Genomic DNA, 22,595 nt, shown 5'->3' with positions numbered 1-22,595 from the left:
AAGTACTATTAAAAGACCTTAGTCTTACTATGTACTATTTATATAAATAAATAAATAAATTTGTACCGCTGTGCAGTTGGTTGCTGGGTGACAGTTATGAGCTGAATTTAAAAAATGCGCTTTTAGTATTTTCAAACAACACTTTTTTCATATATTTCGCTATTTGGCTTTGGAATTTTGCAGATAAAAAACGCAGTTGGTATGCTTTCAGAAAAGCCGAACTTTTTCGAGAACTTTTTTACATACGACACAAATTAGCTTTGGTGAAGCCGCTTTCGGCCGCTTCAACAATTTGGGCCAACAATGCGCCCAAGAATTCAATTACAATAAACAATTTAATTGATACAACGCTTTTAACTATCGCAATTCCACTCAAAAATCAATGAAATACGTAACAAATGTGCATTTAGCCACGTCATTAAATTCAATTCAATTCAAAGCCACTGCATCAAGTGCAAAGCGACACTGAGCTCGCAACTGATCGCAAACTAAATAAGAAATAAATATACAATCGCTTACCACCACTTCATCTCGCGAGTTGTGCATTTTTTCCTTGCTTTTCTTTTTCAAACGCTGCCAAGAGTAAATGTAACAAATTAATCGCGCTAACTTGCGCAAAAACTAAGGCATGCATTGGTAAGTAGTCTCTGCATCCTACTATGCACCAACACACACACACGCACATGCATGAATTTGTGAGCGATTTCAATAATGTCAATAAAAAATGCACAACATTTCAATGAAGCTGCACACACAGCCGTTCTGCGCTGAGTGGGGCAAACGCGCGCTCAAACGGATATTTGCAGATAAGCCAAGTCTATGGCAGCAGATTCTTTAGACTTGACAACTAACTTGATTTCGGATATGTTTTCATTTAAGCTTGCAGAAACTTCATGTTGGCTGCCGAGTATGAACAACACCGCAACTGGCGGGGAGCATAATTAACAGTCATAAAATGAATTAAACACGTGTGCCCTTAACGTGACCCCACCGGTAACAAAAGAGAACAACTGCATTGACGCAGAGAAGTTTAGAAACTTAGAAGCATAGAATCATCCCTGTGAGACAAATGCTGAGAAAGCTCCAAATAGCTACCGGCAGTATTTTACTTCGAGTGAGTAAACACCACTAAATCTGCCACCACATTGTCACTTATATGATTTGTAGTTTAAACTTTAAGCTCACAGCATTTAAATAAAACTAAATGAAATAAATGACACAAAATTCAATTAGGGTTTTATAAGAAAAAACAAGTAACACGACACCATTCCATTCATGTAGCTGTCTCGGCTAGCCACTTCGTACATACGACCAATTTTCCTACACCTAATGCACAGCTAATTCACTTAAGACCTAGAATTATTTCTGAGCTATTCGCTTAACATAGAAGCTCTTTAACGCTAGGTAGGCAGGTGAAATGGTTGAAGAGCCGGTCTGGCTCTTTAACGATAATCCTCAAGAAAAAAATTGGGTAAAATTGCAGTTCTGAGGCAATCAATTCACATCGCCAGGCTGCTAAATATTGATCGTCTGATGGACGGTGTGACATGGTGGGCCCCTCTGCCGAGGCTAAAGATCATTTGATTTCATATCTTAAATTTCTGAAGTCGGCACTTATGTCGTTATGACACTGGCATGTCGACTTTAACTTGATCGAGAAATTGGTTGAGAAATATTTGACTTAGTAAAATCTACAATTTTTATACCCCAAAATAAATCATTTCTCTTAGGGAAACTTCCTAAGAAAGTTACTAAAAGATTATGATTTTCATTTATTATTTTTATATTTACTAAAATTTTGGAGAAACTAAGAAGAAGTACTTATAAGGTTTCTGGCAAACGACGGAACTTCGGTACAAAAAGGAATCTTTAAGTTGCTATCTGAGCAGTATGCACTGTTTTTGGCATCTAAAGACGACCTCATACCCATAATTTCATTTGGAAGGAAATTTGATGTCAGATTTCTATTGCGCGGAGCAATGGAGCAATCCAGAATGCATGCAGGGAGGTTTGACGGATATTTTCTTTACCGATGGGTCCAAGAATGAAATAGGGTCTGGAGCCGGATGGTACTGAAACGATAGTAGTAAGTATCACTATGCTAATGGGGAAAATGGCAACTGTTTTCCAAACAGAAGTTTTTGCAATTCTAAAAGTAGCCGACTGGATAATCGAGAGGATATGGAGCGGGAACTAGATTGGAGTTTTCAGTGACAGTCAGGCTGCACTGAAGGCCCTGGAGAACGCGAAGCAAACCTCAAAGATTGTTCAAGAATATAAGAAGAAGCTTAATTCTGTCGCAAGACAAAACAGGTTTGTACTTATATGAGTCCCAGAACACTACGGTGTTCAAGGACACGAAATTTCCGATGAGTTGGTCAACCGTAGATCAGCGGTTTCTCCACAGGGACCAGGGCCAATAATCGGAATCAGTTCCGCAGAAATCATGAATTGAATGATAGCATTTCCTGTGTAATATTTTAATCAGCGAGAAGCTTATTAAATGCGGTAAAAGTGATCGATTTTGTGAAAGATTTCGTTGCTTGCGAAAGAAAAAAATTATAAAGTGAAAACACGAATTCAGAAGCGATTTTGCTACCAATTCCAGTTTTCCCACCACGCTTGAATCCAGAAACTATTTTTATCGCGGATTTGCTAAAATTTCCCAAAGGGTCCACCACCTCTAATGAATACGTCTAACATTTCAATGAAATCGTTGCTCCTTTAAAAAACGAATGGGAGTTTGTCAGATGGATCTAAAGCAGACACCAGTACATCGGTTGCAGTCACAAACCAGCTTGGGGGCACAATCTCAGTCGGTGCTTTACCTTCCTTTTGCTCAGTATTCACAGAGGAAGCAGCTGCATTGCTTGAAGCGGTACTTTATGTTTCCGACAGAGGCGACAAATTCATTTTTTGCAGCGATAGTAAATCTCAATAGACGCTCTATTGAACCATTCTAACGAAACTCCATTAATCACCGAAATCCGAAATAATATCTTAATAAATAAAATAAAAATTCCATAAGGATCATGTGGGTTCCGGGTCAAGCCGGAATACAAGACAACGAGTGTGCCCCTGAAGAACCTCTTCACTTCAGTGCGCATTTTACTATTCGGAAAATTATACTAAAATCTCTTCAGGAAAAGTACAATAGTCAATGGATTAATTACCAACATCACTAGAAAAAGTCCAATCCTACCGGCATCAAGCCCATATATTCTACACACATATCTTCTCAGAACAGCAAGATATTTACACGCCTTCAAATCGGTCACACTATAGCCACCCATGTTCACATCCTCAATGGCACAGTCAAACCAGACTGCCCTTTTTGCAACTCAAACGACTACACGATAACACACCTTCTCGATACCTGCCCAGGATTGGAATCACTAGAAATGCAATTCATCCTAACTTTGAACTTTTGAATCTACTCAACAACACAGATGACGATAGAATTAACTTAATTTGCAAATTTATTAAACTAACTTTATTAAAATTCTAACTCTTTGCGAAAACTATGTATAAAATTATACCCCGCTCAAACTCACACTATCCACTAATCTTCTAAAACTTAATCAACAACCCTATCCCAACCTCTTGTGTAGTTACTTATCTATATTATTACTCTAGTGTTGATGTTGTTCCACAAATGGAGGGGCCTACAGTTTTACGCCACCTCAGAACGACTTGAGCTTTTTTTATGAGTAGCTTTTCCATGGCCGAAATACACTCGGCGGTTGGCCATTGCCCGAGGCCCGAAAACAACTTTTTTCTATCATTTGATGTTTCACGACCGAATATTTGGGCACTTCCAAATGATAGTCACACACTTAACCATTCGACTACGGCGACCGTCTGTTGCTGGCCATAAAATATTGGGACAAGGAAAGTATCCACTATGTTGCAGCAGTACCCTTCGGTATTCTCTCAGAGGGAACAGAAGAAGCGCATAATAATGATAACAGAAAGTATGGATTGAGATTCTTCTTCTATCTAATTTTTTTTGCTTTGAAAAAATTTTATTACTACATACTCGTATATGAAATACTGCTATATGAAAAATAAACGCACCCGTTGCCCGATTTTGCCGTTTTTAATACCGCCGATACCTTTTACAGGAGTAACTCATGTGCAGTAATGAAACTCTTAAATTAAATTAAAATATGTATTTAGAAATTTCTACTATAGATCCAAGAGAGGTATCCCTAGAAAAAGGTGTATTATAATTAGAATATTTTTAGAATTTTTCATACTAACTTAAACTAAAAATGCATGCAAAATTTCGTTATTCAAAGAGAACTCTTTCAAAAAATGTATAACGTGTGACGCACGGGCAGTACACAAGAAATTCACTCACTTCTCGACAGTAACGTGTGGCATTTGAGCATGCAGAAACTTTATTTATTAGCACAGCTGTCGAGGTGAAACTGCATTTCAACTGAACAAAAACAGAAAATTATGAATATTATATTACTTAGTCCAATTGAAATTTACGCTAAGGCCCAAGCTGAGAAGCGATAAAAAATTGGCTAGTAAATGGCTTTCAATTCTTAAGTCAATTGGACTCTGCAAGCAATCTGCAACAAAGCATGATACGATTTTATATATGTATATAATATTACTTTATACTGCAAGCATTTGCTCACACCAACAAAGATCAAAAAAATAATGGCGATCTTCTATGATTTTTAAACGAAATCGTTTAAAAAGTTTTTGACATGGATGAGGATGAAAAGCTTAGCATAAGAAAATAAGTATTTATATTATAACAAAATGTTATTTAATTATTTAAGTAAATATTTGTAGACTCAAGTAGGCTCTTTTGTTCCATAGGAAATATAGAATTATTCATACGACTTTTTCGAAATTTGTGAAAATCGATAGAAAAATCTACTTAGACTAAATTGGTTTTAGGGTAGGCACTACAATATAGAGCTCTTCCACCCTCTCCTAGCGGAACCTCTCTTAAGCGCACACCTCCCACAAATCCTAAAGTTAGTAGTCTGGTCAAATACTTATTTTTATAGATATTTTTTAGAAATTTTTTTTTTGAAAAAATAAAATGCGATCGCTTTGATTTTATAGGATGTTATTATTGACATCAAATAGTATACAAAAACAATTTTTTTTTTTTTTTTTTTTTGACAAATGTTTTTGTAGTAGTGCGGCAACAAAGCAAGCGTCTTAAAAAAAGATAGGTGGCTTGTCAACAGGATTTTCGCTCCTCCAGACATCTGAAACGAAAAAGTTAAAATGTTTATTATTCTGTAGGCTAGTCATTCTGGCAGGAGCTACTTTCGTTTCTTTTCAGCCCTAACTTTCCATGCTACAGTCTGATTTCCACCCAAAAAACATACATTTTTCTCAAAAGTCCGTCATTTTGTTATTAATCAAAAAAATTTCCCATTGTTACATACGTCCAGCAGCGTCAAAAATGCGCTAAACGAAAAACTGTTTTTAGAAGGGATAGCAATAGAAATAAATATAAAAAATTTTACACATTGTTTATTAGTACTGAAACTTAAAAAAAATTTATTTTATTTTTTCTTCACAAAAATTAGTATATAAAAAATTACGTGACCCAAGTAAAATGAAAAAAAACGTTGCTCCACAGTCTGTAGAAAGTAAAAAAAAATCATGTAAAATAAAGCTGTAGTTATTTTTTGATGTGGTTTTTTTTAATATTCGAAAGTGCTTTGTCTATAGCCTGTGGAGTCGGATTTTTGAATTTCGAAAAATTTTGCAATTTACGACATTTAAAAAAAAAGTTTGCCTTTTACGTCATAAATGTCACACTTTAATTATGTTTATACAATTTTTTAATAAAAACATCAAAAATCTAGACTTTAGAGAAAACACTTTCGAATAGTTAAAAGAAAAACGTATCAAAAAATATTAAAAACTGTATGACTTATCATGCAGACCGTGCTGGAAAAAGTAATATACTTTCGAGAAAAACGAGTTTAATCTTTCAAATGCATTTCGCTCGTAGTCGCGCGCATTTAAAGCAAGAACTTAAAATGAATTTTTTAATTTATTTTGTTAACTTTCGTCTAATCTCCCATCCCAGCTTCATATTGTATGAATTCCTGATCAGTAAGCAATTGTTTTTTTTTTATTTTTTTCCAGTCAACGAGATGTTCTGGCCTCTTTTGTTGCTTTCACTGCCTTGATTCGTGTGTGTTTTCGCATCAAACTCTCGTCGGGCAGTTACATTTTCGACCATAACTTTGTAACTATGGGGAATTTTTACAATCGACTTTTTTTTAAGCTTCCAAGACTAAACAACCAGTGTCTTACATTCGCATCGGAAGTCAGGTATCTTGGTGTAATACTTGACCCCAAGCTCCACTGGAGGCTGCACATAGAAAATCGAGTTAAGAAGGCCAGTATAGCCTCCACGCCTGTAAATCTATATTCGGCAAGAAATGGGGTCTCAAGCCACGTGTCGTAGTTTGGATGTACAACTTAGTGGTTCTGCCAATTTTAACATATGGTTACCTAGTTTGATTAGGCTGAAGGAGCTTGGCCTCTGGAGACAATTTCCTGTAGGACATAGTAGCATCTTGAAGCAGATCTCCTCTTCCTTCTCTGTAGAGAAGGCAAGACTGGAAGGACGGGAGAGTCGGCACGGATATAGGTACCTCCGTCTTCACTGACGGATCCAAGATGGAATCTGGAGTGGGAGCGGGGGTTTTCTCTAAATCAACCAGCATTTCGGTCTCCTTTAAGCGGCCGGAAACGAGCAACGTTTTTCAAGCAGAGGTCTTCGCGATCCTGCAGGCATGCAAAATGCTTCGGGATCGCTGTTGGGAGGGAGCCATTAATATTTTTTCCGATAGCCAAGCTGCGATCAAGGCCCTGTCGTCGCCGTATTGCAGCTCTCTTCTGGTGAACTCCTGTAAGGAGAAACTCAAACATCTCGATCGAGCAGGAAACATCTCCCTTATCTGGGATCCTGGGCTTAAGAATATAAAGGGAAATGAAATTGCCGATGAGCTTGCCAGGAAAGGGTCGACAGAACCGGTTTCAGCTGTCCCCCTCTCAGACATCGGCGTCTCTTTGTCCGTTGTTAAAGGGAAACTACACAATTTCTTCTTTCTAAAAAAAGCGCAAGACAGATGGAGGTCTGTCTCATCGTGTGCTATTTCGAAAACACTATGGCCTCTATACGATAGAAACAGAACGCTTAAGGTGATGGGAATCCCCCGCCATTTAATTTCCAAACTCATTGCGGTGTTCACTGGTGACTGGGCGATCGGAACTCATGCGGAGAAGCTTGGAATTCTGTGCAACTCCTATTACAGAAACTGTGGGATCCTGCAAAGAAAGAGACTGTTGAACACTTTCTCTGCAAATGTCCGGCTCTGGCGGCTAGGCGCTTGAGATTCCTTAGCGTGCTGTCTGGGGATGCCTTAAAGAAATTCTTCAGTCTATATCCATTTTCTCTCCTCCACTACATCAACAGCACTGGATGGCTGTAGAACGTTTTCTCTTCCCAAAAATTGTTCTTTGCACAGGTAATGGTCCACATTATGGTATCAAAACGGCACGTAAGTGCTACTTGAAGTGTGCCTGTGGCACTCTTGCCATTTTACCTACCAACCTACCTCCACAGAAATACGTCTAAAATTATAAAGAATAATCATCTGTAAAAAAAAATCGATTTGTTCTGGACGAATGTAACACCTTCAGGATTTTTTCAATTTCAACGCGCGTCAACCTTTGAAAATTTTAATTGCTTGGACAGTGCAACATCAATTTCCCCACTTCAAACAAATTGTAGCATTAGCCCCAGAGTTGTCACGTACTGCCACAGCGTCAGCAAATCCACTGCAATGATTGGAAATTGGAAAATCAATTATGAAAAAAATATATATTTATGAGCCTGCATACATACATACAATTGAGCTGAAGCGTGTGGCGGAGTTCAATGCCTGTGCCAACATTTGAGCGCAAAAAAGCACTGAAAATATTAAATTCCATGCCGATTCATAATTAATAATTCAGTGCATTTGTCCCATAGGCTCAGTGTTATTTAATTGCTACTTAAAACGCGTAACAATTAATTTTTGTTGGCTAAGCTACGAAGCGGAATCCAGCCGTCAGCTGTCACTCCGATGGCTAAATTGTTTGACAATTGTGTTGTCACATTTGACAGCCCAGCAACTTACTCTACCGCTGACGGTAAACATTCATGAATATGTGCATTCGAATATGCGGGTACTCACTTAATACGCGAATATTGTAAATATTGCAGGTGTATGTGTGCGTATAAGTATGTACATATTTATGAATAACTGCGTATCTGCATTGCCAATGGCATTCGCTGCTCAACATGCTTTTGATGCTTAATTGTTTGCTATTAAAAGCCAACTTGGCGCATTTTGATGTCTTTTTTTTTTGATTTTTTATTTTATTTTTGTTTTAGACTTTTTTGTCAGTTTGTGCTTACCCAGTTGTGCTAATATTAACAATATTTTTGTATGCATGTAATAATTATTAACTTTGCTGGCTTCCTAAAAATAAACAGCAGTACGAGCGAGTTAAGTGCCGCTTAGTTTGGGCTATAAACTTGTTGACTTTGACGACGTCACCGTGGCTTAGTGATTATGTCTAATCGCCCAGCATCGATTGCAGTCAGTTTTGCTTTGGCAGTGGCCCCTAGTAATTAGCCGCTTGTCATTGCCTATCACAAGCTTTGTCAATCAAATACACTGGAGAAAAGCAACGAAAACCTCTCAAACGCTTGTGGAATATGAGCAAATATACATACTTTTCAATCTACATACTTTTCAATCTATCTGTTAAATAAGCGCGTGGTCACTGTTACACGTAGATAAAACATCAGAGCGTCCTGTTTCTTTTTCTATGACATAGAGAGCACGGGCACCTAAGTCCTTCATGTGTTTTGTAAAAAGCCCGCTGCCTGTCAAATTTAGTCTTCAATTGGGTGGTTTTTCGAAATGAGTGCTGTTTACACCTCTCGATTTGAGGCAATTTTTCTAGGTTTGCATGAAAAAGGAGCCAAATTAACGCAAACTGCTGCTGCGAAATATATGGGAAAGTCGAAGCAGTTCATTAGCAAGTGGATAAATCGCTATGAAAAGGTCGGTAACGTTGATGATTTTCCTCATCGCGGAAATGCAAGCAAAGTTTCAAAAAAAGATTCTCGCATTGTTCTCGAAAGATCCAACATTGACTTTACGTGCAGCTCCTGTGAAATTGAAAGTAAAAGGTTTTGATATATCTTACGGCACGATTGGCAGGCACTTGCTTACCAATAGACTGAAATATCGCAGTACTTTGGAAAAACCAATGTTGAATGCAAAACACATTGAAAAGGAGTGCAAAGGGCGAAGGCCTTGAACCGCGATTGGAGCAACGTAATTTTTTCTAATGAATCCTCCTTCTGGGCATTCCCGAGCATCAAACACGCCTTGGCAACCTCCACCAGTAGGATGCTTCAACGGACTGTTAAACACCCCGTCAAGGTCCATGTTTGGGGGTGCTTCTCAAACAAAGGTTTCGGTACTTTGATCTTATTTACCGAGAATTTAAATGTCGAAAAAATTAATAAAATATATCAAAAGGCTTTGATGCCATCTGCTAAGTAATGGTATGTCAAGAAAAATGAAAGCTGGATCCTTCAAGAGGACAACGATCCGAAACATCCGAGTCGAGCGTGTAGCGAGTGGAAGGCGCAAAACAGAGTTGTCACTTCAGATTGACCGCCTCAATCACCGGATGCAAGTCCCATAGAAAATGTGTGGGCTCTGATGAAAATGGAGCTTTGCAGACGCAAGCCATGTAATTTAGATTGAAATTGAAATTTGAAAAGGTCGAGCCAAGGAGCACATGCAATTTAGATCAACTTTCTCGACAAATTCGGAAAATTTGGAGGTCTTTTCCGGTGGAATATGCAGAAAAACTAGTGGAAAGTATGCCCCGACGGTGCCAGGCCATTATTGACAATGCAGGAGCTAGGACTTGCTACTGAGGTATTTGCATTGAGAAGTGACGACCAAATTATCAATAAATTTGCAAAGTTTCGAAAAATCAATTGTTGCTATTATTCAGCAGTGACCACGCTCTTATGTAGATAACAGACTGTAAGCCGAAAAACCCTAAGCAAAAAACTTAAGGACAACAATCCACGCCAATGCGGTAAAGGCTAAACGATTTCAGCGTAATTGCACGTTCAGTTCATTGTGATCAAACTACACGCATAAATCGCCCGATTCACACAAGCATTCATACCTTCTCGCTGCGCTCAGATAAACCACTTCATTTTCATTTGTATGTTATGCTGAGCTTGAGGACTTATTTTTCGCTCAGTGTCCGTGCAAGCGACTGCAATTCGTGTTGAATCGAAAATTTTTGCAATCTTTTGTTAATATTTACTCAAATATTTACAAGAGCTTTGGAAAATTTGCAGCGCTGCAACCAAATCTGTTGCTATTATAAAGCAAGTTAGAGCGCTTAAAATACCCGTTTCAAAGGCAACAATTAATAGATGTGCCATTCGCCATACATACATGCATAGATAAATCGGTGTTCGTATGTATATTTGTTGATTATACACATCGATTTGGGTTACAATCGATAGTAATTTGCTGGGTACGCAAGCGCAGTAGTGAATGACAGGAATGTTAACGCGAACTGAGCAGCTGAGCGGTCAAGTAGTCAGGCAGCCAAGCAGCCGAGCAATAGAGCAGTCGAACAGTTGAGGAGCGTTGTAATTAAGCTGCAGTAAATGTTGTTAAAAATAATTTAAATAGACACACACACACACACACACATGCACACTGATACTCAGTCACAAGTGGCATAAAAATTCATACATTAGCCAGCTATTGATGCTATGCGGTTGGGACAAGCGCAATTAGTAGTATTTGTAGCTGCGCAAACGATCATTCTCATGCATATATACATACACATAGATGTGTGTATGCGCGTGTGTGTGTTAAATGTGCATATGTAGTCGCTGTCGCTGTTGTTGTGCACGTCTTAAGTGGCTAGCTGCGAAATATGACCACTTAAGTGGTCATATAAACCGCATTAATGACATATTACTGCCAAGTGCTTAGCTCGTTGTAGTTGCCATTCGCAATAGTCGCTTGCTGATGTTGTTGTTGTTGTTGTTGCTTTCATACCTGTTAAGGTGTCATGTAAACTTTGTACTGGCGACCACGTTTTAGCACTGACATTCGAAACGGTCGAATGTCAGAAGTGTTTAGGAAAAGAGTTCAACACCTTTTCCACCACCCCGCGCTGCGGCCACTTCTCACCAGTAATTTTACTGTCCGTTTTTGATTTGAAATTTGTGAAAATAGTTTAACGTTTTTTTTCGTAATTTCTTACATTTACATTTTGTGTGCTTGTTGACAGACTTCCAAACTGGTTCAACATCAATTCGGTTATCCTCTGGTCTTCGTATCGCCGCTGAAATATCGTGAGAACCTTTTCAACAAATTAAAATGACAACATTTTTAGGCATAAAGCACCCTTTTATCAGGCTTCAAAGCGTTGAAAAAACTCATAAAAAGTTCAAAGCATGAAATGTAGTTTTCTTTCCAAAAAAAATAAATAAGCAACAAAAATCAGACAAATAAGGAAGACATTTAAAGAGAAAAACTGGACAAAGGGCAAGTCTGGGCGACGCGATGTGAGAAACGGTCAGCAAGTTTAAGGTTCAACGCCAAAGTTGCTACGGTGGTAGGTTAATATAATTAAATTGTTGTCAATTGTTGCAAGCTGGAAATGGGCACACACACATACACATGCACGCACATGCAGGTATGCGCATAAAATAATGGGTATGAAAAATGTACAGCTACAAAGGTACACATTGCATGCAAAACTAGTTCGTGGCAGTAAGAACAAAAATCAAAAAAAAAAAAAACACAAAAACAACAACTCAAAAATAGGAAAAAAAAATAAAAAAATATTAAAAACACCAAAAACAACTTGTTGTGCCATTGTAGTCGTTTTTCATAGAAACAGATATGAGAACTTGATTTATTAGAAGACTCAACTGTTTTGGTGGCACCTTAGCAGAGTGCGATTTTTGTTCAAGTTTGTGAAAATGCAGCAGTAGCCACGCCTTCTAAACACATAACAGGAGGGAGCTGTTATTTATGTATCTTTACTCTGTGGAGACACACATTTTGCATCCCTCGCCCTTAATCAACTAATTTCCCGCCGCTTTATCCCAGCCAACACTTCAACACGCATTTGAATAACAGAAGCCTCATCGAACTTTATTCCGCTGAATGTAACCGAACGCCAAAGTAAGCGCTCAAGCAGGCACTTGACGCGCCGATTTATCGCATGCCACGCAGCATAACCCTGCGTAAGCGCCCGAAAACACAGCACAAACAGAGACAAAAGCCAAGGAAATGGCCAATAAAATGCGTGGTGTAGGAAGCAACTTGAGTGTCACGAAGGAGGCTTGAGCACGTGCCGATCGCGTTAAGGCATGCAAGCTCGAAAAAATTAGCGGTAAAGTTAATGAATAAATAAATAAAATGGCAAATATGAAGCAGCGCACAAAAGAGAACATAAAATAGAAATATCGCTTAAACTGAACGCTAAAAGAGACTCAAGAAATGTGTGGTATGTTCTGCTGCACTGTTGTTGCTTTGCTACCTTTGTGACTGCATAACGTTTTTGGCAACAACTCTCGTCTTTCTCCTGTCTTGAGTGTGCATGCCATCGAAAGCGTATAGTGAAGCACTCACAGCCCCGCCACTTTGCCATCACCATTTTATTGCATTTTTTTACTCTTGTTTGTGTGCCTTTCCATGCAGTCTGTTTGCTTTTCTTTTGCGCATTTTGATCCCGCTAATCTGCGGTGTTGATCGCAATGAACTTATGGCAATAGTGAGTTAGTGAGTACGTAACTGAGCGACAGAGCACAGCGGGAAGAAGCGAGCAAGATCAAGAATCAAGCCTTTTTCACAGAAGGACTAGGGCAGTGCACAGCAGACGCTTTGGCGCGAGTTGCTCTTTTTTTTTTTGTCAGCGCTTCGTTTTCAACCGAAAGCAGTATACGAAAAAAGTAGCGCAAGAGCAAAATCGAAAATACGACGTCAGTGCATGTTTGAATAAAAGCATAAACCGCACAGCATCAGCTTAAATTTCTAGGTTCCCTGCGCACTCGGCTGCAGAACGACTCGTAGCGTGAGGATCAAAAGATTGTGGTTCCGGTCACAAAGCGCAGCGACAATACCTTACAAAGGCCAGAAAGGTGCCAAAAAGGCAGCCGAATGCTATTTTCCCAGGCTCATTAATAACTTAATGTCCGGCCGGGCGCATAGTCGTCATGCACAACTGGACAATCGCAATGGCCAGTCGACCGATAGCCCCGTGTGCGTGTGTGTATGTGTCTGCCGAAACTGGTTTGCATGTCCAGTCAGCAAAAATCTACCTAAACTTGTCACTTGACGGCAGTGTATCGAAGAGAACAGCTGTAACGCACTCGGTTAGTAAGCCATTAAAGGTAGAAGAAATACAGAGAAGAAAAGTGAAGCAAAGGAAAATTTAAATCAAAACACAATTACGCAAATGCATTGTCCAAATAATTGCCGGTTTAAATTTTTCACTTTTTCGTCAGCGCCTTAGGAATTAGAAGAGCAGCAGACGAAAGAGAGAAGAGGGTGCCCGAAGGTAGAAGGGAGGGTGAACTGACCAAAACAAAATACGCGTAAGAAGAATTTATTTCACTTTGCCTCTTTCATAAGAAATTATAAATCGGTATCTTCGAGCGATTCCATGCATAAAAACCGGTCAAACCCGCTACGTACACCCTTAGATAGACGCAAATTTGCATAGACAATTTTTAATTGCCATAAATAAAAGCAATGACAAGAAGGGTACGAAGTGACCAGTGCGCTGACCACTGCGCATTGCTAAGGTCTAACCAACGGTCACATGTCGCAAAGCTACCTTTGTACAGACTTTAGGAAATCACCGAATGGAAAGAGTGCAAATATGCGGATTACGAAAATAAGAAAGAACGGCGAGCGTTGCCTTTCGAAGAATACTACTAAAACGCGCGCTCTCCTGTGCGAGTAGCGCGCAAACTCATAAAACTCATATGGAAGCTTGAAAACTAAAAATTGAGAAATCAATCGCATAAGTAAAAAGAAATAAAATAAAATACAAAAAATAATAAAAGCATTTTCACTTACCACACTTCTGCGAGTACGCTCGGTTCAACTATATTTACTTGTATATTGGCTTTTGCTGCTTTAAATTTTCTAATCTACACTCAGACACCTCGGGCTCCATTGTTCTCCGTTTTATTTATTTCGCTGCATTTCTGCCCATTTTGCGCAGATTTCTACAAATGATAATAGTTTGCATATTATTTCGCTTGAATTGTGGGTGCGTACACACAAACAAACACACACACATACATATATAAGTAGGTACTCACATGTAATGTGGCCACGAGTACCTATTGGAGCGGTTTCCCAGCATAAAATGGGGGTAAGAAAAAAAATTAAAAATTGAAGCGAATAAAACATTTGCACTGTAACTCTAGAAATAATGAAATATTCCAGCCAGAGGTGCGCATACTATACATACACAGCTATTTATTGTGCATGCTGCAATATATTTCCATTTATGGGCATCCAGTGCGTAAAGTAAGTCATAAACAGTAAATGTTAAAAGTTAAAAGTTATTGGCGAATAATACAAATCAACTAGTTTACTGGGGCTTACATTCCCATGGCAGCCGGTTCTACGTCAGCGGAATGACTCGGGGTTTTCCCGATCAAGGACTGCCAGTAAACTAGCCCTGTCTAGTATACCATACCCCAAACGCAGCGGCTGTTAGGGCTTCCTCAGTTAAGGTTGCATGCAGCTCAGTGCCGCTATTCGTTACTTACTCTGCAATGATACTCAATCGGCTGTCGTAGCTGAATGTATTTGTCGTGATATACCCACAATAGGTTCTGGGTACGATTCCCACTCCCGGTCATTAAACACGAAAAACTTTTTCTAACAGCAATTGCCCATTTACAGACTTGTCACTAAGCCTACGACGACTGTACTTCCGCTTTAAGGGGACAGATACCTGTGAACGGCCATATTTTCCCTGAATTTCATTAAAATTATTTAAAATGAAGAAGTCAATATATTTTTTTCAAAATTGGCATACAGTTTATTTATATATTAAAGTAATATATATTTTTTATTTTAATCGTTTAAAATGGCGGATGTACACTCAATTCATCCAGGAAGGCAGCGGGGCTTCTCCATCGGCGGGCATTCTAGCATCGGCGTCAGTGATCTGAAAACAAAGCACCAACAATTTTTTTGTTTATTAGTGCCATAATTTCTATATGAATTACAAACAAATGGAAAAAAAAGATTCGCGGAATAAAATGCTTAAAAAAAATGAGTTTTGGGGCGAATTTTCCTATTATTTTTGCAACGAAAAAATTATTTTTTCGAAAAATTTTAGAAATTTTAGAAATCATAAAAAAGATGTGTGCAAAATTTCAGGGAGATAACTATAGATAACTATACCTCTCCTAGCGCTCGAACGCAAAGAATAGAGTCGTCACGGTTGACGATCTATAATATAAGAAATACTTAAATTTACGTTCTAAAATTGTTTTGAAATATTCTTAAAGGATTATATTGTGATTTTATGAAAAACAAAAAAAAAAATTTTTTGAAATTTTTACAGGTCCCCTTAACAGACCTTTTTGAGAGCGGATATTCACATACAAATTTGGCCTAAATACCTTTGAAAGCTGTATGCGTCTCTCTGTTATTATGAGCATTCAAATCCAAGCAAATTTACTATCCCAAGTCAATACGTTTTGTTCGGCTGGGAAGCTCCGCAATCCAGCAAAATAAAATCCACATACATAATCCTTCAACAGCGTCGCTGCTAGCCCCCTCAAACTGCTTTGCTATGATCTCTGTGCCATGCCAAGAAGGCAAAAGAAATGACAATAATAATGAAGTATTTATTTTTGCGAATGGAATTAATTCCGTTGCTTGTGACAAAGCCGAGGAAAGTGACGCAAGAGCTCCAATGACTCCGCACCAATAAGAATGCACTCTTACATGCACGCATACCAGCATACAAGCGCACGTATGTTAATAGACTTTGTGTAAAAAGTTTCCATTAAGGTTTCACGTGTTTCGATGATTGCTTGCAATGCCCCTCTGCAACGCCGCACGCCGCACGGGCAATGTGCCCATAAATGTTGCCGTTTACGTATATTGAAGCATACGCGTGTGTTTGTGTATGTGTGTGTGTACATATATATATTATCGTTTGTAAATTGTGCATTTTAATTAAAAGTAAATTCACTCAACACTCAAAACAGCAATGCAAATTTGTGTTGTAAATTTACGAAGTTGGCGAATGTGTTGAAAATATATTTTACATAATTTGAGTTTGCACACAAACAGCCAAACGCTTGAGCTTTATTTGGATGTGTGTTCTAGTTGTACCATAGCGACGAAGGGTTGCTTCCTAACCTCTTCTCCACCGCTTTACCCTGCTCCGCATGCCATGCGCTGTAACGTCTTTTACGTATTCAAGACTCTCGAAGTATTTTGTTTAATGACGCAGTGCGTATCTGCGCTGAAAAGTATCTCTGCCAATGCTTGGCATTCACCGTAATGCTCAACAAGGGGTTGCAATTCGCTCCCTGCCCTGCGTTTGGCTTTGCTCTGGGTCTTGCGAAATCTTTAAAACCATATTCTTTGTCTTGTTGCGTCCTCTGCATTGCTCTGCTGCCGCCTGTCGTCTTGCCTAAACTTCGTATAACAATGCGCTGAGATTGAGGTTGCTGATACCTCTTTGTCTCGGCTGCTAGTTTAGGGGTTTATGTTTTGTAAACGTCTCAGTATTGTCGTTGCTGTTGCATGTGGCCGCGCCTGAAAACATGACACACTCTGAATGCGTATCTACGGCGTTATCTGCCAGCCGCATTGTTCGGCGTGTGATGTCGTGGTCAAAATAACAGTTTTGTTGTAATTGTTCGTATTTGAAAATTTGAAAATTAGATATTTAAATAAGGTATTAGGTTACCAGCTGTGCCGCAGGCAGCCGTCTACCTCCAGCTCTAACTTACTTACGTTTAGCTCTTTGCTTTTTAAGTTCCTACTAATTCTTGTTCTCTCTATTCTCCTTCTCTCTCTCTCTCTCTCTTTTCAGCTGTTCAACGCGGTCGTGTGCCACCTACTCAGCCCGGTTTGGCCGGTATGCATGGGCAGTATCAGCTCGCCAATGGTGACCCCATGGCAGTCGCCGGCTTCAACGGTCACTCCTATCTAAGTTCCTACATTTCACTGCTCTTGCGTGCCGAACCTTACCCAACGTCCCGCTATGGTCAATGCATGCAGCCGAACAATATAATGGGTATTGATAACATCTGCGAACTGGCCGCACGCCTACTCTTCTCTGCCGTGGAGTGGGCCAAGAATATCCCGTTCTTTCCCGAGCTGCAAGTGACGGACCAAGTAGCGCTGCTGCGTCTAGTCTGGTCCGAGTTATTCGTCTTAAATGCGAGTCAATGTTCGATGCCGCTGCATGTGGCTCCGCTATTGGCCGCTGCTGGTCTTCACGCCTCGCCGATGGCGGCGGATCGCGTGGTTGCATTCATGGATCACATACGTATCTTCCAGGAACAGGTGGAAAAACTGAAGGCGCTACACGTCGATTCGGCGGAATACTCCTGTCTTAAGGCGATCGTGCTCTTCACCACCGGTAAGTTGCTGGATATCCTCTACAAGGATGTTCCAGCGCTGCTAACCAAAGTTTCAGCTAAAGTGTGCGGGTTGGCCTCCGCGGCCAGCACGAATAACAGCGCGAATTCGGATAGTTCGGCGGTGACGACAGCCACGTCCGCTAGCTCGGTGGCGAATGGAGGCAATACCGATCAGCTACACGAGCAAGTGCTTTTGATAGTGCGCGACCATCTGGACGATTTGAATCGCGTCGAAAGCGAATCACAGCAACACACTTCGGCAGCTGCTTTCCATCTAGCCGCCTTCATGAAGAGTGTTGCTGGCGTTGAAGCGGTCACTCAAAATGTCTTCTCCGCCACCGAGTACGCGGCGCTTACACCCTCTGCAGAGACAACGACATCAACCACGGATCATAACTCTGGAAATATGGGATCCTCTGAACCATGCCATATCAAAGATGAACGCATGCCAACAACATCGCAGCATCTGCCTACAAGTTCAGCGAACGGTCTTGTGCACTCGGCGACGAGCGCTTTCAGCTCGTGTGCCCCCAGTCACAAGACTGCCGCACACTTGACCAGCACTGACGATTTGTTGGCCGCGTTGTACGCCAGCGCGAACTCTGCGGCGCCAACCAACTCCAGCACAACTACAACGACATCTACTTCGAACGCAAGTCACAATAATAGTAGTGGTCTGGGCGCTTCCATAAATACTCAATCGCAAATCGGTTCGTCCCTACTCAACAGCCTAACCGCTTCGCCATTGAGTAACAATGCTTCCCAAACCACAGCCGCCTCCGCAGCCGCCGCTGTCGCCTCTTCAGGTACCGCAGGTAGTAATCATGGCGGAACATATCAATCGCCGCATCACACCTCCGCGCAACAACAATTTCACACGCATACACAAACACAAGCGACACAAGATCAGCAACAGGCCGCAGTAGCAGCTGCTGCCACTGCGGCCATGTTCTATCAGACACCGCCGCGCACTGCTTTCGGTTCGGCTTTTGATATGTTCCACCATAGCACACCGTTCGGTGTGAGTAGTGGCGCTTCGTTCGGTAGTCCCAGCTATAGATACTCGCCGTACAGCTTTGGCAGTAGGTGGCAATTGTAGTTTGGTTTGAGCACCGAGGTGCAGATCTTTCGATTTACTGAAAGTTGGTAGAGCCGCCTTAGCCTTAGGTCGATATAGTGTTTAGTCTAGTCTAATACTTCTAAGCTGTTCTCGTAAGTGTTGCTATGCGACGAAGCGCAGTCGAGTGTTGAACTCGGCGGTACAAACAGAGCGTAGAAACAGGTCGTTTCGAACAAATTGTAATTACATTTTTAGTTTAGCCATCGAACGCTGTAATTTAAATGATTAGTTGTATATATTTTGTTAGACGTTGCAATCATATAATTAAAAAGCAGAAACGTATTAATTAGCTACATCGTACATAGGGTGTAATGTATGTGTATACTATGTTTATGTGTAAGTACTAGTGTGCAGTATATTTATAGCGATATGGAGTACCTTTAGTGTGCCTAAAATGCCTAATCAATAATGATCGTATGACTTAATCCTTAAGCGCTAACTTATCTAGTTATTTATTATTTTAGAAAATAAGTCTAATTTATTCTAGCTCTAGTTTTGGTTAAACGTTGAAGAATGAGAGGAGTAGGAGGAAGATGATGAAAGAAATATTAAAAATATAAACATTGTTGCTTGAAAAATTAAATTCTATTTTGGTATTTTTACTTGCTTTACTATCTCAAACTGGCTTAGAAAGAAATTTTAAGATTTTCCTTTTAAAAAAATTGAAGCTGTACGAAATTTTGAGCTGATTTAATTACTAACTTTTGACTACAGGCCAGTGCAATATTTTCTATATTGCAGTAGTTGAATTCGTCTTCCGTGCGAAAGTGGTGAATTTCCTTTTTAGGAAGTTTATTGTACGCTGCGTTCGCTGAGTTTAAAAGCTTAAAATTTTGCAGATCCAAAGTAAATACAATCAAAAGAAACTTTAAATGCTTGCACTTAATAATTTTGCTAATTTACTGAAGGAATATGGGAAGACGTTTGGTTTAAAGTTCAGATTATTTTAAGACAACGATTTTCGTTGGAAAATTAAAAAACAAAAAATTTTTTCTTTACTTTCTTTGTAAATTTTTGGCTTTAATATTTTTACGTATTTTATTTTTTGTTTTTTATTTTTTATTTTTAAAAAAGTTTTAAGTACTATACCATTTATTTATTAATTTAGTATTTAATTTTTATCACAACTTATTTAGAAGCTAATGATTGGTGCTGGTATTCGGAATAATGTCGAGTTCATAGTTTTTGTCGAACAAAAAGGTGCACCTTATTTTGCTAAAACCTTGCGGTAAAGTAAGCGACAAAAATAGTGAAGCTTAATATAAAATAGGGTATTTCATTTTTATATTTAAGGGTTATATACCTCGTAAGCCCGAAAAAATGGACGATTGTACTAATTTTTTTTTTTTATATGTTTTAGAACTTTTATTCAAATGAGGCATATATCATACTGAAGGGTAACTCTCGAAGAATACATTTTGGTGTTTTTATTTTAAAAAATGATATTATTTATTTTTTTTTAGAAGAGGCTTGCGGTGATCACGGTAGCGCATGAACAGCTCAACTTAAATCAAACAAATTAAACGAATATTGTAGAAAAATGTTTTTAGTGAATCTGAACGGTTTATTTATCCAAAAAAAAATGATATGAAAACCGCTTTGCACCAATAAAACGATTTTTGAGGGGTTGAAAAAAAAATTAATTCTAGCGACCTATGCAAATAAATATTTATAAAAAGTGAACCGTTCAGATTCACGATGTTGTTACTTCGAATAATTAAAACGAAGTTTACGCAAATCGGTCAAATAGTTTTTGATAAATAATGATCATCGCGACGGTAATTTTCAAAAAACACGACTTCGAGATAATCGCGTCTAAAATTTTGCGTGCACTTCTCGTTCCAAGAAAGGTCGCGCGCTTACAGGTCTTTAACTTTCGTTCTAGTGCTCAGATCTTTATGATTTTTTGAATTTATATTTTTAAGATGATGTACTTTTAGAGTATGCCATAAAAAAATTTTCCATTTTTAGTCCAACACAAGGACTATGAATAAGTTCGTGCGGTTTTTTTTCGAAATTTGAAACTTTATTGACGTAAAATGGTTACAAATTTAATATTCAAAATATTGTCCATCGCTTACTACTACTTTTTCCCATCTTTTTGGCAATTCACGGATTCCCTTTGTGAAAAATTCGGTCGGTTTTGCCGCAATCCACGAATCGATCCATTTTTTGACTTCATCGTAATTACGGAAGTGCTGGTCAGCCAGGCCATTGTGCATCGATCGGAAGAGATAGTAATCGGATGGCGCAAGGTCTGGACTATACGGCGGGTGGGGTAGGACATCCCATTTGAGCGTTTCTAAGTATGTTTTGACCACTTGTGCAACATGTGGCCGAGCATTATCATGTTGCAAAATAACTTTGTCGTGTCTATCGGCGTATTGCGGCCGTTTTTCTCGCAGTGCTCGGCTCAAACGCATCAATTGTCGTCGGTAGACATCCCCCGTAATCGTTTCATTCGGTTTCAGTAGCTCATAATACACAACACCCAGCTGGTCCCACCAGATACACAGCATAACCTTCAGGCCATGAATATTCTGCGCCGACGTCGATGTTGAAGCATGGCCAGGGTATCCATACGTTGCCCGACGTTTTGGATTGTCGTAATGGACACACTTTTCATCGCCAGTCACAATTCGATGCAAAAAACCCTTTCTTTTGTGCCGTTGAAGCAGTTGTTCGCATGCCATAAAACGGCGTTCAACGTCTCTTGGCTTCAATTCATACGGCACCCAATGGCCTACCTTTCGGATCATTCCCATGGCTTTTAAACGTTTGGAAATGGTTGATTAATCAACTCCCAAAGTTTTTGCAACCTCTTCTTGCGTTTGAGCCGGATCTTGATCGAGCAATTCCTCCAATTCGGTATCCATGAACTTTGGCGGCGCACCCTCGCGTTCTTCGTCTTCCAAGCCAAAATCACCACTTTTAAAGCGTGCAAACCACTTCTGGCACGTTCGCTCAGATAGAGCATGCTCACATAAACTTCCACCAAGATACGATGACTTTCGGCTGCTTTTTTCTTCATATTAAAATAATGAAGAAGAATTCCCCGCAAAAACACATTATTTGGCACGAAATTCGACATTTTCAAGTGTGGTAAAAATATTGTTGTTTACGCTTCAAATAAAAAACTTATACTGACGTTTGTGCCTTACGACAGTAGCTCTCCAATGAATGTTTGGAAATGTGGATCGATGGAATAATAATCAAGTTACGCCATCTGTTGTAAAACCGCACGAACTTATTCATAGTCCTATTATATAACCGCTTAATTGAAACTCTTGCAAGGCACTTTAGTGTGGTCTTAGCTTGATTTCCATGGAGCTTCACTAGTGGCTCTACTTGCACTAACCGCCATTAATCGCCCTACGATTTCTTTTCATATGCACCACGTTTCAAATTATAAATGCATCACTTTTTTTGTATTGATAAAAATATGCATCGTTCATACTACAACAAACGCCATATAACGCACAGGGACCAACTTTATATAGTACAAACTTTGCACAAAATTTGTCGAATATTCATCGCTACTTTCAACTATTTAACCACAATTTTTAGAATTTTTCTAAGTAAGCAATTTTATAGCTCATTAAATTTTAGTAAAACAAAATGCAAGTTTGAGGTGAATACAGAACAACGTTGATTTTTGACAATTTTTTCGCGAGGGGTCACACCTTTTCTTCCCTCCAAAGTATGTGCTAGTTTTTTTTCATA

General features: G+C 39.3%; 1 protein-coding gene across 2 annotated transcripts in view; it reads left to right on the top strand.

Annotated features, from left to right (window-relative positions):
- LOC128864322 (steroid receptor seven-up, isoforms B/C) overlaps nt 1-22,595 on the top strand; it is a 91,720-nt gene that overhangs the window by 45,770 nt on the left and 23,355 nt on the right. Inside the window, exons 3-4 of one of the 2 annotated variants that reach the window (XM_054103944.1) lie at nt 17,200-17,865; nt 17,941-19,598. In XM_054103944.1, coding sequence (XP_053959919.1) covers nt 17,200-17,865; nt 17,941-18,851 — 1,577 coding nt within the window. In that variant the 3' untranslated portion in view covers nt 18,852-19,598. Of the gene's footprint in view, nt 1-17,199; nt 17,866-17,940; nt 19,599-22,595 lie in introns of those variants that run through there. The other variant, XM_054103936.1, reaches the window with a different exon arrangement.

This window comes from Anastrepha ludens, chromosome 2 (genome assembly GCF_028408465.1).
Source record: "Anastrepha ludens isolate Willacy chromosome 2, idAnaLude1.1, whole genome shotgun sequence".
NCBI lineage: Eukaryota > Metazoa > Arthropoda > Insecta > Diptera > Tephritidae > Anastrepha > Anastrepha ludens.
Note: the sequence above shows the minus strand (reverse complement) of the source record. Positions and strands in the feature narration are given on the sequence as shown.